Below are 16,372 nucleotides of genomic sequence, written 5' to 3'. Positions count from 1 at the left end.
ACGAAAAGCAGCTTGTTGATGGAGATTGGTAGGAGAGGAAATAAATTGGCTGAGGTTGTGGACAGCAAAGGCAATGTCAGGCCGTGTGTTGGTTAGGTATATGAGCTTGCCAATGAGTCTTCTATATTCAGAGGTTTCAATGTCATTGAGTCGTGTGCCAACGGAGGAGGAAAGCTGAGATGAGTGAACCATGGGTGTAGGCATAAGAGCAGAATTGATCATGCCGGTTTCATGAAGAAGGTCCAGTACGTATTTTCGTTGACAGATGTGGAGCCCTTGGCTGTTTCTGGCCACCTCCAGGCCCAGAAAATAGGTGAGGTCTCCTAGGTTTTTGATCTTGAATTGAGTGTCCAGCAGAGAGGTGATATGGGCAATTTCCTCATGATCGTTTCCAGTAAGCACCAGATCATCAACATACACAAGAATAATGGTAATGTTAGGTCCGTTATGATGTAAAAATAGAGAGTGATCAGCAGAGGATAAAGTGTATTTATGTGAAAGTAAAAATTGAGACAGTTTTGCATACCATTGGCGGCCGGCCTGGCGAAGGCCATAGAGTGATCTTTGTAATTTGCAAACATGTTGAGGAGATGGGAGTTTGAGGCCTGGCGGTGGTTGCATGTAGACTTCCTCGAGGAGGTCCCCATGGAGAAAAGCGTTATTCACATCAAGTTGTTTAAGAATCCAGTTTTGAGAAGTGGCAACAACAAGTAAAAGTCTTAAAGTGGTTAGTTTTGCTACAGGAGCAAAAGTATCTAAAAAATCAAGACCTTCTAATTGTGTGTAGCCTTTTGCTACCAACCGTGCTTTGTGGCGATCAATGGTTCCATCAGCTTTGTGTTTTACCTTAAAAACCCATTTGCAGCCAATGGTTTTCTTACCTGGAGGAAGAATAGTGATCTGCCATGTGTTGTTAGCATTAAGAGCATTAAGCTCTTCGAGCATTGCTTGTTTCCAACAATGATACTTAGAAGCCTCAGTGTAAGTGCTTGGTTCAGTGTTAGAAGATATAGATAAAATAGTCTTTTTGAAAGAAGGTGAGAGAGCAGTGTAGGAAAGAAATTTATGAATGGGATACCGATTACTTACAGTGTTTGCAGCAGGTAAGCAAGTCTGGAAGTCCTCTAAGTAGGTAGGGGGTCGTCTTTGTCTGCTGGAGCGTCTAGTTGGAATAATGTTGTCGTCATTGTGAGTGATTGGAGGCTCGTGCTCATGATTGTGACAGTTATAATCAAACAAAATATCATCACAGAATGTATTATAGTTAGCAGGAATGGGTAAAGATAAAGTGTTGGGGCTCCGTTTGTCATCATGATTCAATATGTATCGAAAATGATGTTCATGAAAGATCACATGTCTTGAAACTTCAATGCGATGATACTTTAAATTTAAGATGATGTAACCTTTAGTATTGTGTGGAAAGCCGAGAAATATACCATGAACAGATCTAGGATCTAATTTCTTTCTATTAGCATGAATGGTAGTAGAATAACAGGAGCAGCCAAAAACCCGTAAGGAAGAGATATCATAAGGTTTTCCAAAAAGTTTTTCATATGGAGCAATATCTTGTAAAAGGGGAGTGGGTGTGCAATTTATGAGGAAAACAGCATGTTGGACAGCGAAGTCCCAAAAAATATTAGGTAAATTTCCTTGAAACAGTAAAGCGCGAGTGATGTTTAAAATGTGTTGGTGTTTACGTTCAGCTATACCATTTTGTTGGGGGGTTTCAATGCAAGTAGTTTGATGAACTGTGCCTTTGGAAGCAAAAAAAAATTTCATGGCAAATTCAACACCATTATCAGAACGAATGCATTTTATGGTTGTTTTAAATTGATTTTCAGCATAAGCAAAAAAATTTATGAGATGGGTGCGAACTTCAGATTTTGCATGCAACAATATAGTCCATGTATAACGAGAAAAATCATCTACAATGGTCAAAAAATAACGAAAACCTTGCATAGATGTAGCAGAACAGGGTCCCCAAATATCTACATGAATGATATCAAATATAGTAGTAGTGTGAGAGGTGCTTAGAGTAAAGGGAAGTTTTCTTTGTTTTGCACGATTACAAATATCACACATATGAGTTTTATCAGCAAAAACAAAAGGGTATTGACTTTTCAAGACATGCAACCTTTCATCAGAGGGATGCCCCATTCTATAATGCCACAAATTATTTTCCGTAACAGTGCAGGAGACAGAATGAATAAAGTGGTGTGTGTCAGTGTGAAAAATAGAAGAGTTAAAGATGTACAAGCCAGCTTTGGCATTAGCTAAACCAATCTGCTCTTTGGAGAGGTTGTCCTGTATAAGACAGTGTGTGGGGGAAAAGATCAAGTTACATTTTAAGTGTAGAGACAATTTAGAAGCAGATATAAGGTTGCATGCAAATTGAGGGATATACAACACATCAAGAAGATAAAATTTATTTGTAAAAACGACTGTCCCTGAATAGTTTGCAAAAACATGTTGGCCATTTGGTAAGTTGATCAAAACAGGTTTGATAGTTTTATAAGAGGTGAAAGCAGACAAGACAGTACAAACGTGATCAGTGGCGCCAGAGTCAACGATCCAGGAATTATGACTATGATTTAAAAGAGGAGAAGAAGTGCTTACCTGTTGAAGACTCATGTGTATTGGAGTCTGCAGAGAAGGAGCCCACTTGATTCACTTGAATAGGATTAGGCGGAGTGTCATTGCTGTTTTGCCTCAGAACATCATTGATAATTTGAATTTGATGTGCAGTGAGATGGTAATCACGTTTTTCCTGTTCTTTAAGACAAGGCTCAGAGGAAACACCATCAGTAGTAACAAGACTGTTAATCTGACTAGTCCTATTGCTGCTATAGTATTTGTACCCAGGAGGGTAGCCATGTTTCTTGTAACAGGTATCCACAGTGTGACCATTTCTGTTACAGTGCGTGCATACCTTTCTAGTGTTAGGTTTGGAGTTCCTATTGTCTTGATGAGGGAACCCAACTCTTTTAAACCAAACATTTTCAGTGTGCCCATGCTTACCACAAAAAGTGCACAAAGTAGAGGAGGATGTCCTAGTGGAATCAACACTGTTAATACTAGATATGCTAACAGAAATGTGGTTTGCTAATTGTCTTTCTTGCTGAGCAACGAGAGAAAAGATCTTTGATATAGGTGGAATGGGTTCCATGAGAAGAACGTGTGATCTAACATTACTATATTGGTCATTTAACCCTCTCAAAAATTGCATGGCATAATCTTCACACTTTCTTTGACTTATGATAGAATTAACTAAACAAGAACATTTTACAGAACATGTGCACATGGGGATAGGCCTAAAGTTGTCCAACTCGTCCCAGATTATCCTTAATTTTGTAAAATACTCAGTCACAGATAAATCCCCCTGATTTAAAGAAGCTACTTCTACTTGAAGATCGGAAATTCTAGATAGGTCACCCTGAGAGTATCTAGTTTTCAAGTCATTCCAGATGTCTAGGGCACTATCCATCCAAATAATGCTTTGCCGAATAGGTAAAGAGACGGAGTGTACTAACCATGAGACTACCATATTATTGCATCTGTTCCAAACTGAGAAATTTTGATGGTCTTTTTCTGGGCAAGGATGCGTTCCAAGAACGAACTCCACTTTGTTTTTAGCGTTCAGTGCCGTCAAGATCGAGCGGCTCCAGGAGTGGTAATTGGAAGCGTCCAGCACCGGTGAGACGAGCGGAGCAGCGGGGTTCTCGCTAGGATGAAGGTAGAGGTAGCTGTTCGCCGGATCGGGTTGAGACGAAGAAGCGACGCGTTCTTCTGCCATTGCTGCAAACAGAGAAACAAGGAAAATAAATTCAAGAAGAATAAAAAGAAAAGAAAGTTTTCAGAGTGCGCAACAGAGCTCTTCAATTGAAGAGCTCTGATACCATAATGCGATTAACCGCCATGGCAAAGAGATAGCAATCACCCAAGGCACCAACCAATAGAGGATGAAAAACCCTAAACAGAGGGGGAGAGAGAACAGAGAACAGAGAGAGGGAAGAAGTCTGAATTGTGAAACTTAATGGCACAGAAAAACTAATTATTATTGGATCCATAAGAGTATATATATGTACATGTCAAACAGCAAAACACAAATTACAAAGAGAAAAACAAAAGCCCAAAAAGGAAGGCCCAAAACAAAAGTGTGCAAAGGTGTGCAGTTATTAATAAAGGGTACAATTATTTTATCAACATATACTATACCTATTCATATTCATAATATAGTTATTAATTTTTAATTTAAGAATTGTTTATTATGTATTTTACACATTATATTTTAGATATTTATAGTAAGAAAATTATTAATGTATTTGATTACGTGTTAAATATATTTTCAGTGTAAATTAAAATATTAAATTATATTATGTTTATTTATAATTAACATAAATATTGTAATGTTATAATATAGTTTATATTAAAAATTTATTTATTATGTCAAATGGTAGAGATTCATTTTAATAAGATTTGAAATTTAAACAAAAAATAATAATTTTAGTTATAATATAAATAATATAAAAACAAAAATACACTTAACTTAATTTGGTTTGTGTTGCGTTTACTGCTAGGACAAATGTTCTTGGATGTTTCGTAATTGATGAAGTATTTGTCTTAATTACTATGAAAAAATCAGGTTTAGGGTTATTTGTATTTTTCGTGAAGGAAATGCGTGCTGATAAGTTGACTAATTTAAGATTTATTCATAGAGAATCCATTCATTGGTATAATAGACTTCTATATAGTCTATGCTTAAATTTTTTTATTAATAAGTATAATCTAGATATGTATCGTTTTTGTTAACATATGAGTTTTGGTTTACTCCTCCCATATCTTTGTATTTTTTTATTTTTTTAGTAATATTTTTTTTCATGTGATGACAAATGATTATTATTACTTGAGGTGTCAACCTAACTAGCATAATGGTGTATAACATCAAAGTTTTTTAAAAAAATAAATAAAAAATCCTACTAATATTTAAAAGAGTTGATTTTTTTTTAATATTAGTTCCTAATAACACTAAAATGCCACACGAAAATTACCAAAAACTAGTCATTGAAAATCAAGATATCACTGAAAAAACGCATTCAAAATTATTAGTGATAGTTAAAAAAAGGGCTTATGTTAATCTTTTCTATATGTACCAAAAGAATATTGATATGATGGGGATATAAGAATATACATTTTAGTGATTTTTTTAAAAATAGTGTAAATTAATAAATAAATAAATAAATAAAATAGGAAGGTTCCGAGTTTAAGGAAAAAGTTGGAACATGAAGAGTCTAACGTTAGTAATTTGACAAGACAAGTTTGACTAAGCCACTCATAGTCACACTCCAGCGTGGTGATGACTCACACTTTATATGACGTCACATAAACAGTGTCTTTCTTTATTTTCAGAAACATAAACGATAATTTTATCAACTTAAAATTTAAATATCATAGTTAACGTTGCACCGTTATGTTTATGCTCGACAAAAAATGTTCCTATGTGAAAAAAAAAAATCAGTTTGAATCTCAAGTGAAAACAATATCATAATCATTTATATTCATCTGCTTCTTAATCTCCCTCTCAATTCTTCTCAAAATATCCAACAAAAATTATTTTCTTTATCTTATTTGTTTCTATTTTTAATTTCATCTTTAAAAATAAATTAAATATATTCATTTGTCTATTCTAATCTCATACTCTAATATAAAAAATATATATTTTGTATTTTTAACAAACTTGAGATGATAGTAATTTATAATTTAAAAAAAAAATGTGATTCATAATAAGATTTAATGATCTAAATAAGTAATTTTCCAACCGTACTAATACTTTCACATTTTTTTTAAGTAACAATTTTTTTTAAAAGTAAAAAAATTCAAAAACTAAATCAAACCAAATCACTATTGGGTTAAAGTATCAAACTCGAGTATTATTTTCAAATTGATTGAGTTTCAATCCAAAAGTTTCTTTGATGAGACTACGCATGCGTTGAAACTGTTCAAAATGAAAATATTTTATTATATCATTATTATAATATTCTATTGTCACTATTATTAGGTAGAAGTGATTCAAAGAAACTTTTACATCAAGCTAAATACTCCATAGAAACCAAAAAAGAGTAAAGTATTATTTTTTTTCTATTTAAAATCAATTTAAGTGTGAGGAGGTCAGAATGTTAATAAAAAATAACTTTCAATTGATCTCTAATAAAAAATAAATATTTACCTAAAAATATTTATCTAATATTTAAATCACTGATATTTATTATTATTCTATAAATAATCTTACATCATTTAAAACTTATAAATAACAACTCGATTACATAATCGAGCAGGTACAATCTTTAACTAACACCAAATTTTTAAAACAATTTTTTAAAATCCATTCAACACCAATGACATATACCGAAATAATATATAAGAATCTCTTTTATTGCTTCTGCAAAAATCAGCACGAAACTTCACATCATGCATGGTTGCATGCTGGAATCTCCGTGTTGACCCTTTTGAATTTTGAGTCTCATCAATGTTCATTACTTTCACATTAAAAAAAACCAATAAAAAACATAGTTCAGTGGATTTGATGATATGGGTGAAAGGAACAACAACTTTGATTCAATGCATGATATCGTTTGTTCATATCTCACGTTACAATCAATCGTTACCACCATCGGTTACTACGTAGGTTTAGTTTGACTCAACGTTAATACCAGGAATATTTTGTAACACACTTAATTCAAATCTCACAACATAAATAATAAATACTCTTTTATCTTTTTTTTTACCCAATGTAATGTGCATGCAGCTATGACTTAGGACTAGATTGTATATTTATTTATCTTAATCATAAACACTTATTAGTTTAACAAAATCAATTATCTCTTTTATAATATTTTCTCCCTAATTAAGAGTGTTATTTTTATGGTAAAAACTAAGTTTTCACTTCTTTATATTAAAAAATAAATTATTTCTTTATTAGTTAAATTAACTTCAATTTTCACTAAAAAAAATTATAGATTCATCTTATCAAGATGACTTAGTTCCTATTTCATTTGGGTTGGAGAATAGTATGGTAAATATAGAATTTTGGATCAGATTTAATGTACGTGTCTTCTGAAAGTGAAGTAAGGTGTCTTTGTATGTATGTTAGCGAATTCTAACATGAATTGTAAATGATAATGAGTTATTAGTAAACAATTGATTGTTTAATATATTGTAATGAGATGAATTGTGAGAATTGAAATGTTTGTAATTGTTTTAATTGAATATGAAAATATATTAAAAGTTTTAAAAAATTTCAACTTATCATATTGTATCTATTGTGTTTGTCTTGTGACGATGATATGTTATATGAGAGTAGAAGATGTTTATGATGACAAAACATCAGGATGAGTTGCTATAATTTTGATTTTCTTTTATTTTTTTATTTGATATATGTATATATTTAAAATTCTTGTAAAATTAACATTATTTTAAAATACTAATTTATTATTATGTAAATAATATATATATATATATATATATATATATATATATTTTAAAGTATCAACTAGATTTTATATCACTTACTTACTTATCATCATGCAATATTCAAGTATTGTAAATGAAGCTTTTATATATACGAATCAAATAACTAGTTTAATTAAAATTTTAAAAAGCAACTACCAATTCACCAAATTATTTTTCATTATTAATAAGTTTTAAATTTGTGTACTCACTATTTATTAATATAAAACACAAATATCGAAAATATCTAATGAAAGTAAAAATAATAAATACCAAGTTATTACCGTATAAAAATGGTCCTTATGATTTTATAAAATATTTATTTATCTATAAGGATTCTCTACACAAATTAATTTCTATTTCCTTCTTATCAATATTTTATTTTAGATATTTTAATCATTTTCTACTTTTTAAGTATTTATTAAAAAAACTAATTATTTTTATAATTAATTAAAAATTATTTTTTAAAACTAATGTAAAAAAATAGTTATCAATTTTAAATATGGAGTTAGTTTGTCAAAAACAATTTTTTTCCTATATCTTCATCGCTTCAAAATTATAATTTTAGTTTTTTTTTTAAATAAAAAAATAATATGAATATGAATTTAAATATTAAATATAAATATATATATAAATAATAAAAATAAAAAATATGAATATAGAGCACATTTGTTCCTGCTATAGATATTAAAAAATATATTAATAAAATGGGGGTGACGATAAGAATATAAAAAAAGGGAAAAAGGATAATAAATAAAAGGAGCATTATTGAGTGCGGTTTCCTCGCAACAGCGGCAACAGCAAAATCTAGTTGTACGCCGTTTTGGAATCAGAGGGAGAGAAGAGGGGGAAACCCCAATCCGTTTGAAACGGCGTCGTATTCACGGCCTCACCCTCCTTAAAAAGAGGAATAGAAGAATCCCAATTACAAAGAGATTCTGAAATTAAAACTTCCTTCTTCATCTTCTCTATATAACACACCTTCAACAAATCTTTCATTTTTTCGAGAGAGTTTCAAACAAACGCATTGAGGCCTGGAACAACAGCAATGGGGTTGATTCTGGAGGTCGAGAACGGCGACGACGACAACGACGCCGTTCTGGTTCCGCCCCCTAACTTCGCCATGGTCGAGGACTGCATTTTCCGATCCAGCTTCCCCACCTCCTCCAATTTTCCCTTTCTCCAAACCCTAAACCTTCGCTCCATCATGTTCGTCTCGCTCTTCCTTCAATTTTCATTCTTAAAGATTCTTTCACTCTTCTACTCATCATTTCCCCCCCCCTCCCGTTCCTCCTCAAATAAAAAATAAATTAAAGAATTGTGTAATGTGTCTCGTTTTTTTATTTTCCGCAGATTATGTTGTGTTTTTTAATGTTTAGCGTAAAACTTAAATACGAGGTTGCAAATTGGTGCAGATACCTGTGCCCTGAGCCTTATCCTGAGGAGAATCTAGAGTTCCTTCGCTCGCAGAATATTCGGCTCTTTCAATTTGCAATTGAGGGGAAAACGGTATTTTGTTCTTTTCTCCTATATTATTTTTATTATTATTATTATGGTTCATGTTCATATATTGTGTTGAAAGGTGTTTTGTCGTATGGTGTGTGATTCATGTTGTTTTGAAGTGATTCTCTTTGCGATATGGGATATTTGGGTCTCTTGATTTTGGTGACAGATTTTATTGAAATGCCTGTCAGGTCAAGGTTTAGACTGTTTGGATTAATTCTCACTATCAGAAGAAAAAAAAAACTAAATTCTTCTACAGATTAAAATCAACTCATGCGTCTAAATTTTATGAAAGCTCTCTCATTTAATTTCTTTTAAAATTGAAACGTTTCTAGTTGATTTCAGCCCGGGAAAGAAGTTGGATAATTTAGTCTGTGATTATTCGAATAAAGACTCGATAAGTTTGGTTCTGTCATGTGTAGTTGTTCTTTTGTTACTTGTCATGCCACAGTCTTGATCTGGTTTTGTCTTAAACTACTAGTTTTGGTATCAAGTGAATATTTTTTCTGCGTTAAGGAAGAATTTTGTGTCAAACAAGGATACCTGGTGTTGGTGGATGCCTTTGAATTAAGGAACCAGTGTTCGTAACTTGTTAACCTTTTATTTTAAAATTCAGCGATAACAAGTTCTTGTATTGTTTGCAGGATGTTTCTACCCCTATTCTCAAGGATTCTGTCATGGATGCACTCAAAGTTTTAATTGGTACTCAAATTTAACAATCATAGATTTGTTTTTCCATGTGTGTATATTTATTCTTGGTGTTGTTGCATTTGTCTCTTGTTTATTTAATATTATTAAGTTTTTGATTTTTTTTTTTTGTGGTTTCAGACGTGAGAAATCACCCTGTTTTGATCCATTGCAAGCGAGGAAAGGTATAGAAAGATGCATTCGATCTCTATTTTTAGAAAATATAAAGACAGATACATTGAGTTCACCACATACAACACCATTCCAATTAACTCCCCCTTGAACTAGGACAACAAAGTAGAAGAGGATGATAAAAAATCTCCTAACTGTCTCTCTTATTTTGTTTTAAAAGAGCTTGTTTAACCTATAATAGATTTTGGACAAGAAATTGATTGTTCATTGGGATGAGATTATTTTAAAAGAAGTTTCTTAAATTAAGAAAAAAAATAAGAAGGAAACAAAACAGACCTATACCTATACTTTTTTCGACGTAGTTGTTTTAAATAAATATTCTGACGAACAGTCTCTTCTTTTATGCAGCATAGAACCGGTTGCCTTGTTGGTTGCTTGCGAAAATTACAGAATTGGTGTTTGTCTTCTGTATTTGAGGAGTATCAACGATTTGCTGGTGTTAAATCCAGGACAATGGATTTAACATTTATAGAAATGTTTGACATTCTAAGCCTGAGCCAGTGCCTTTACAGCATAATATACCAGTACCATGGATATGGTTCCAAAAAGCGTCGGTTGTTGTACAAAGATGAGAATTTACAGAAGCCCCGATTGACATCATTTTAGCCGTGACGGGATTTTATTTTTTTCTTCTTTATTTGTAGAATTCATACTCCATATAGTTTTTCTCAGATTCATTCATCGTTATTTTCAAATATCTTTTAAGACTACTACTTCTAAAGAAAACTGTGTGGTCATTTTTTTTGTCTTTTCCACCTTCCCCCTTACCCTTATAATTTACATTGTCTTGCACTATAGAAAATACAGTGGTGCAAGCAATTCTAGGAATTGGGTATGCCATTAATTGTGAGTGTAATTTTCTGAAGCCATGTATCTGTAAGCAAATAATAATCTTTCTTGGTGTGTATAAGAAAATTTGATCTGATAGTTCAAAGGAATGGATCCATCTATATTCTTTTGATGATTCTTCTGAAGTAAGAAGGGGATAAGTGCTGATTTGGTGAGCAGCATAATGGAGGGAGCAACTTGGATTGGTTTAGCGTTTGGAATTTGAATGTTGGAGTTTACTGTAATTTGTCCATGTAAGTGAAAAGTTAGAAGAGCTTTAAGGGAATGGGACCAATGCCTCACCATGACTTGTCCGAGAGAAATTCGTGAAGAAAAAACAGTGTATCGTTTTCCTTTTGATTAATAAGTTTTTGTCTTGTGGATAGCAATGAAGACCGAAGCACTTCAAAACAAAACAAAACAAAGCTGTTTGGTTTTATGTAAAGGAATGCAATTATGTTTGATTTCTCGAATTGTTTCTGTATATACTTTTATCTCATTCTTCATTGTGTTTTTACTAGGCATACCCAATTTTACATTTTTTGAACATTTCTTGGTATATTATTGAACCAAAAAGTTTAGAAATAAGAACATGTTATAATCATATTAAATTAATATTGATAACTAATAAAAGAAAAAAAGTGTTAATAGGTTGATTATCATGCATCACATTATAATTAGAAAGAGTTTAAAATTGTATTAGTCAAATCACGATTATAAATAAATATATTTTAATTTATAATTGTTAAATTAATATTTTCCAAAAACAATTATATAACATTTATTGATATTCTAGATAATGATTGAACTTTTATAAGTGATGAACAAAATATACGATTCTATTATATTACATAATTAGTTATTGATATATGTGAAAAACACAACTAAAGGATGCTTACAACATTGCAAATGCTACTTATTTGAAAGAGTTTGGGGAGACTACGTCTTATTTATTATACTAATTATTTTTATTCTTTTCATTCACTGTACACATTGCACCCTGTTAGGGTATCTTGACAAAGAATTTATCTTTTTTTTTTCTTTTTTTTATATAGATCCATCAAACTTCTTGAACTTGATGTAAATATTATACCCTTGAAGAATACTATTACACAATAACTCTTTAAAGGAAGTCATATAAGTTCTATCCTTTGAAAACCATATAGTGAAGTATAGTAAACATCATTCTATGAGATGAATCTAGTAACCATCTTTAATCTAACACGACATATCTTTTGTGCCTATTGTTTTATGTTTTGCTAGCTAGGATATAAAATTATATGATTTGGAAGGAACAAACTTGTCCACAAAATTGAAACACCCTTCACTTACTTGCTTAGGGTTAATTAATAATTAAAAATTTGGTAAAATATTATGTTTGTAACGGTTTTTAAATCATAAGAGTCATTTGGAGATTTTGCAACTTCATTTTTTTTTCCAAAAATTATACTTTGATAACTTACAACTCTTGATGTGATGTGATATTTTTGAAAAAAAAATATAAAATTGTAATTAAATGATATAAAAAATGTTAAAATAGTATTATGGATGGTAAAGTAGACATAGAAAAAAAAAGAGTTAGATGTCAACATATTATGGCTCATTCTTTCCATCTAAGTATGACACCTATTATATGGAGAACCAATTTTCTTAGCATGGGCTAGATTTTTCTAATTTTGTTTTTAGAAGTTATTTGCAATCGGATTTGGCATAAATAACACATCATATTTACACGTCATCAAATCCAACCCTTTTATGAATTCAATCGACTAAAAATAATTCTATTTTTTTATACATATCTAAATTGTATTTTTGTGTATGAAATCATAATATTCCTCAATTGAAAGTTAAAAGTAATATTTATATAAAAGTTTAATATCTTATAACAAATATTTTTTTATATAGACAACTATGAAATGGAACTCCTAACATGCTTAATTATTTTAAAGTTAATCCTACTTGTACTGCTGAATATCTAATGACATTTGGCATACCGACCATTCAGTACAAACAACACTGAACTTCACCAAAGAATGATTTGACTTCCTAGAACGATGAGAGAAAATCCACAATAAAAACTAATCATAATCAAAATAACTAATCACTTCCTAAACATGGTTAAGGAAGTATTAGACCTTCATGGGTCTGGGATAATCCTTATGACAGGAAAAGACCCATATGAAAATTATAAATAAGTGAAGACCCTAAAGACAAAAAGTAATGATTCTCTGACTATAATACCTGTAATATAGACATATTCATCGCTAACTTGAACGTCAAAATATCTTTGCAGATATCTCTAATCAAAAATCAAGAAACCTAAAGATAAAGGATCCTAAAGAAAGAACTAGAATTCTAAAGAAAGAAAGAAGAGAGGATTCTAAAATCACCACCCAATTATAAAAACCCAATTGTAAATTAAGCTTTGTAGGGAAGCTTTAAATTATGCTTAATTCCACTAAAGTTGGTTAAAGACTCATCTAAAAAAAAAAGCACTAATGTATAAAAAATAGAAAAAAAATAAAGAACCCTAGCAATGATAGGTGATAAGATTGTGAGGAATCTATTGCTATAGACTGCGTTAAGCCCAAGTTGATTCGAAGGAGGTGTCCGAAAGTAATTGGGCCGAGCAAAAAGTCCGAATATCAGCGAATGAGAGGTTCCCACGTGTCCCGAATTCAGGCATGATGAGAAATGCTGAAAATAATGTATTCGAGATAAGCCTCTAGCACTCCGTGCCTATTAATAACGAAAATCAATTCCCCAAACGCGCAAGCGAAACGCAACGCGATTTACAAACACAACAAACCCCTTTTCGGTGGTCGAAAATAAACTAGGGTTCTCCCAAACCTAGGGTTTACCATCCCCTATTCCAAATCACCCTCTTCTTCCCCAAAATCCAAACCATTAAGGAGAAAAGGAGGACAATCATTCACAGAGACCCGCACTCGACGCCATGACCGGCAAGGCGAAGCCCAAGAAGCACACGGCTAAGGAGATCGCGGCCAAGATCGATGCCGCCACCACCAACCGCGGCGGCGGTAAGGCGGGCCAGGCGGACCGGTCCGGCGTGGAGAAAGGCGGGCACGCGAAATATGAGTGCCCGCACTGCAAAGTCACGGCGCCTGACGTGAAATCGATGCAGATTCATCACGAGGCGCGTCACCCTAAGATCCCCTTCGAGGAGGAGAAGGTCGCGAACCTTCATGCCACAACAACGAGCGCCGCCGCTCCCGAATCGTCAAAGGGTCGCCCCGGCATCCGCGGAAGCAAAAAGAAATGATCGTAATGGGTCATTGTCATCGCTTATGTTATAGCCCCTTCGTGCTCTGTTTTCTTGTTTCTTTTTTTTCTTTCCTTTTATCTGTCGAAGTTGAAGTTTTTAGGGTGTTGTTGAGTATTTCAGGAAGTGGGTATGCTTAGTTGTTTTATCGAGGGAAGGGACTATGATGCAATATCTATGAAAGCGATGATGCTGTGTCTCTGAAGGGACAAAGAAGGGTTTTTTTTTTTGTGGGAATGCGATTAACTTTGTTGTATGGGAGCCTTTCTTTTCAAGATCGAATGTATATTGTTCCCTATATTGAAAGTTAAAGTGGACTTGTTGCCCTACTACTAATTTGTTGTGTGTGGTGATAAATTCTGTTGCGTTGTCGATTTTTTAAGGTAATTGGTTGTGTTATGATGAATATGTTGAAGTGAGGATTAGTGCAAAATCTGCTATGGATTTTGCTTAGGTTTAGGGCTGGTTTCAAGTGAATGGGTAGTGTGTGTGATGTGATTTTTTTGGCCGCTTTTGGTTAAGACTGATTATAGTGTAGAATTGGAATAGCTAATTTGGATTAAGCGAAGGTAAAATATTGTGTATTTGTTCTTATAGTGGTTTTCTCTTAAGTATTAGTTCTGAAATAATGTAAGTATTATGTTTAGATAAACCTTTTGGAAGAAAGATACGTTTGGGAATGTATTTTTTATTCTGGACATATTTTTTGGAATACTTAGACTGTAATTTGCAGTGGTTTCAAACTGCTAGAAGTTTTCTCTAATGTTAGTGGCAGGTAACTAAACGAAAAGCAAATGCAAGGACTAACTCTGATGCTTTTCTTATGTAGAAATTAGAACTTATTTTTGTAAGGAGTAAGTGAATAGTTAACCTTTGATTCTGGAGCTTGCAAATTTTAATTTCCACTTTGTTATAGATTGTTGAATAATGAATTTGTGCAGCTGAATGTGTATAATTCATTTTATTTCTTATGATGTTCTCTCTTATAATTTCACATAGTGACAAATCTTCCAACACTAGGGTATGCTACTCTTTATTTTACTTCTGGTTGGTGTTGATATTTTGTTACTGGATTTATGTATATGGATTTGGTTTTTGTGCTTCAGCTACTAGAAAGTGCACCACAGCAGAAGCTACAAGTTATTGTTATTTTTGACAAAACAAATTGAAATAAGTGTATAAATTGCTTATATGTATGGACATTTTCTTAGATTTAGTTTTTCCCATGGTTTGGTCATTTGAGTAAAGGGTACATTTCAGAAAGAAAGGGAAGTATCCGAAGAAAAGTGTGGGTAGAGGAAGTTGGATCCTTCAAGAGAGAATAATATTATGCATGAGAGAGTTTGGGCCCTCCATCAGGGAATCTAACTCATCTCAATTTCAGATATGATAGTGATCATACTATGAGACCATTTATTATAAATTTTGTTAATATGAGACCATTTATTATAAATTTTGTTAATTTGATGCAGACTCTGAGTATTGAAGAATTATTTTTGCATATATGAATTTCTTATTCACAGATGTCTCAATCATACCAAAGAATTGTTCCAGAGTCATGTGACCTCTGATCATACAGATGCGCCTCCATCCTTAGATTTTGACTGAAGTCAACTGTTGCAACACATATCTATTAGGTTGGAATATGTTAACTTTTTTATTTCATGGTGTTGTTAAAGAGCGAAAAAACATCAAACAAGTATAAAAATATAGAACACTCACTCTAAATTGACAAGGACATAAATAAAGAGCAAATAATGACATAATTTATATAAATATTTCAAGATACCTTCTAAAGATAAAATTATGAAATATTATTAATAGCTGATGTAAAAAAACTACTACCAAAATCCCTTGTAAGAATAAAAAATGGAGACATTAAGCTCTCAAGTGACAATATATCAAATAAATGTTGATAGTTTTTTTTGGAAGGGGTCTTCGTGGTGGGGTTTGAATCATTTTTTTTTTAAATATACACTTAGTCAAACATAAAAATGATATGCAATAACATTAAAAAAATAAAAGAAATCAAACTAATTTTTAAAGTTTGATTTTTGTGATACTTCTTTACATAATAATATAGAATATAACGAGTATAGTGAAAAATATGAGAAAAAAATATGAGGGAGAAGTCTTTGTGTTATATTTTATGTGAATATTTTATTTTTTATATAAGATATTGTTTTTTCCTTCTCCTTACATTTCATGATTTTACATTATTAATACATTTATTGTATTTTATATTGATAGTATAAAGTTATACTATGATGAATAATTTCCCCTCCTATTATAGTGTAATTAAGGATTTTTTTTTTAATATTACATGTAATATTAAACATTTTGATTGCACCTATTAATAATTTTTTTCTTTTTCGT

General features: G+C 31.9%; 2 protein-coding genes across 2 annotated transcripts; both read left to right on the top strand.

The window, feature by feature from the left end:
* The first annotated feature begins 8,230 nt into the window (after positions 1-8,230).
* On the top strand, positions 8,231-11,186 carry PFA-DSP5 (Phosphotyrosine protein phosphatases superfamily protein). The gene is made up of 5 exons (XM_068629580.1): positions 8,231-8,712; positions 8,919-9,012; positions 9,651-9,708; positions 9,835-9,878; positions 10,234-11,186. The coding sequence occupies exons 1-5, from the start codon at positions 8,552-8,554 to the stop codon at positions 10,489-10,491; spliced, it is 615 nt and encodes a 204-aa protein (XP_068485681.1). The 5' UTR covers positions 8,231-8,551; the 3' UTR covers positions 10,492-11,186.
* Positions 11,187-13,453: 2,267 nt separating this feature from the next.
* LOC137823371 (protein METHYLENE BLUE SENSITIVITY 1) lies at positions 13,454-14,332 on the top strand. The gene has a single exon (XM_068628475.2). The coding sequence runs from the start codon at positions 13,670-13,672 to the stop codon at positions 13,994-13,996; it is 327 nt and encodes a 108-aa protein (XP_068484576.1). The 5' UTR covers positions 13,454-13,669; the 3' UTR covers positions 13,997-14,332.
* The last annotated feature ends 2,040 nt before the right edge of the window (positions 14,333-16,372 follow it).

Source organism: Phaseolus vulgaris, chromosome 8 (assembly GCF_051622355.1).
Source record: "Phaseolus vulgaris cultivar YP4 chromosome 8, ASM5162235v1, whole genome shotgun sequence".
NCBI classification, from domain to species: domain Eukaryota; kingdom Viridiplantae; phylum Streptophyta; class Magnoliopsida; order Fabales; family Fabaceae; genus Phaseolus; species Phaseolus vulgaris.
This window is presented reverse-complemented; position numbering and strand designations above follow the sequence as displayed.

Coding starts and splice junctions, on each gene's coding strand:
- PFA-DSP5 (XM_068629580.1), top strand. CDS start 8,552: ATGGGGTTGATTCTGGAGGTCGAGAACGGCGACGACGACAACGACGCC. Junction 8,713..8,918: donor CTAAACCTTCGCTCCATCAT/GTTCGTCTCGCT, acceptor AAATTGGTGCAG/ATACCTGTGCCCTGAGCCTT. Junction 9,709..9,834: donor TGCACTCAAAGTTTTAATTG/GTACTCAAATTT, acceptor TTGTGGTTTCAG/ACGTGAGAAATCACCCTGTT.
- LOC137823371 (XM_068628475.2), top strand. CDS start 13,670: ATGACCGGCAAGGCGAAGCCCAAGAAGCACACGGCTAAGGAGATCGCG.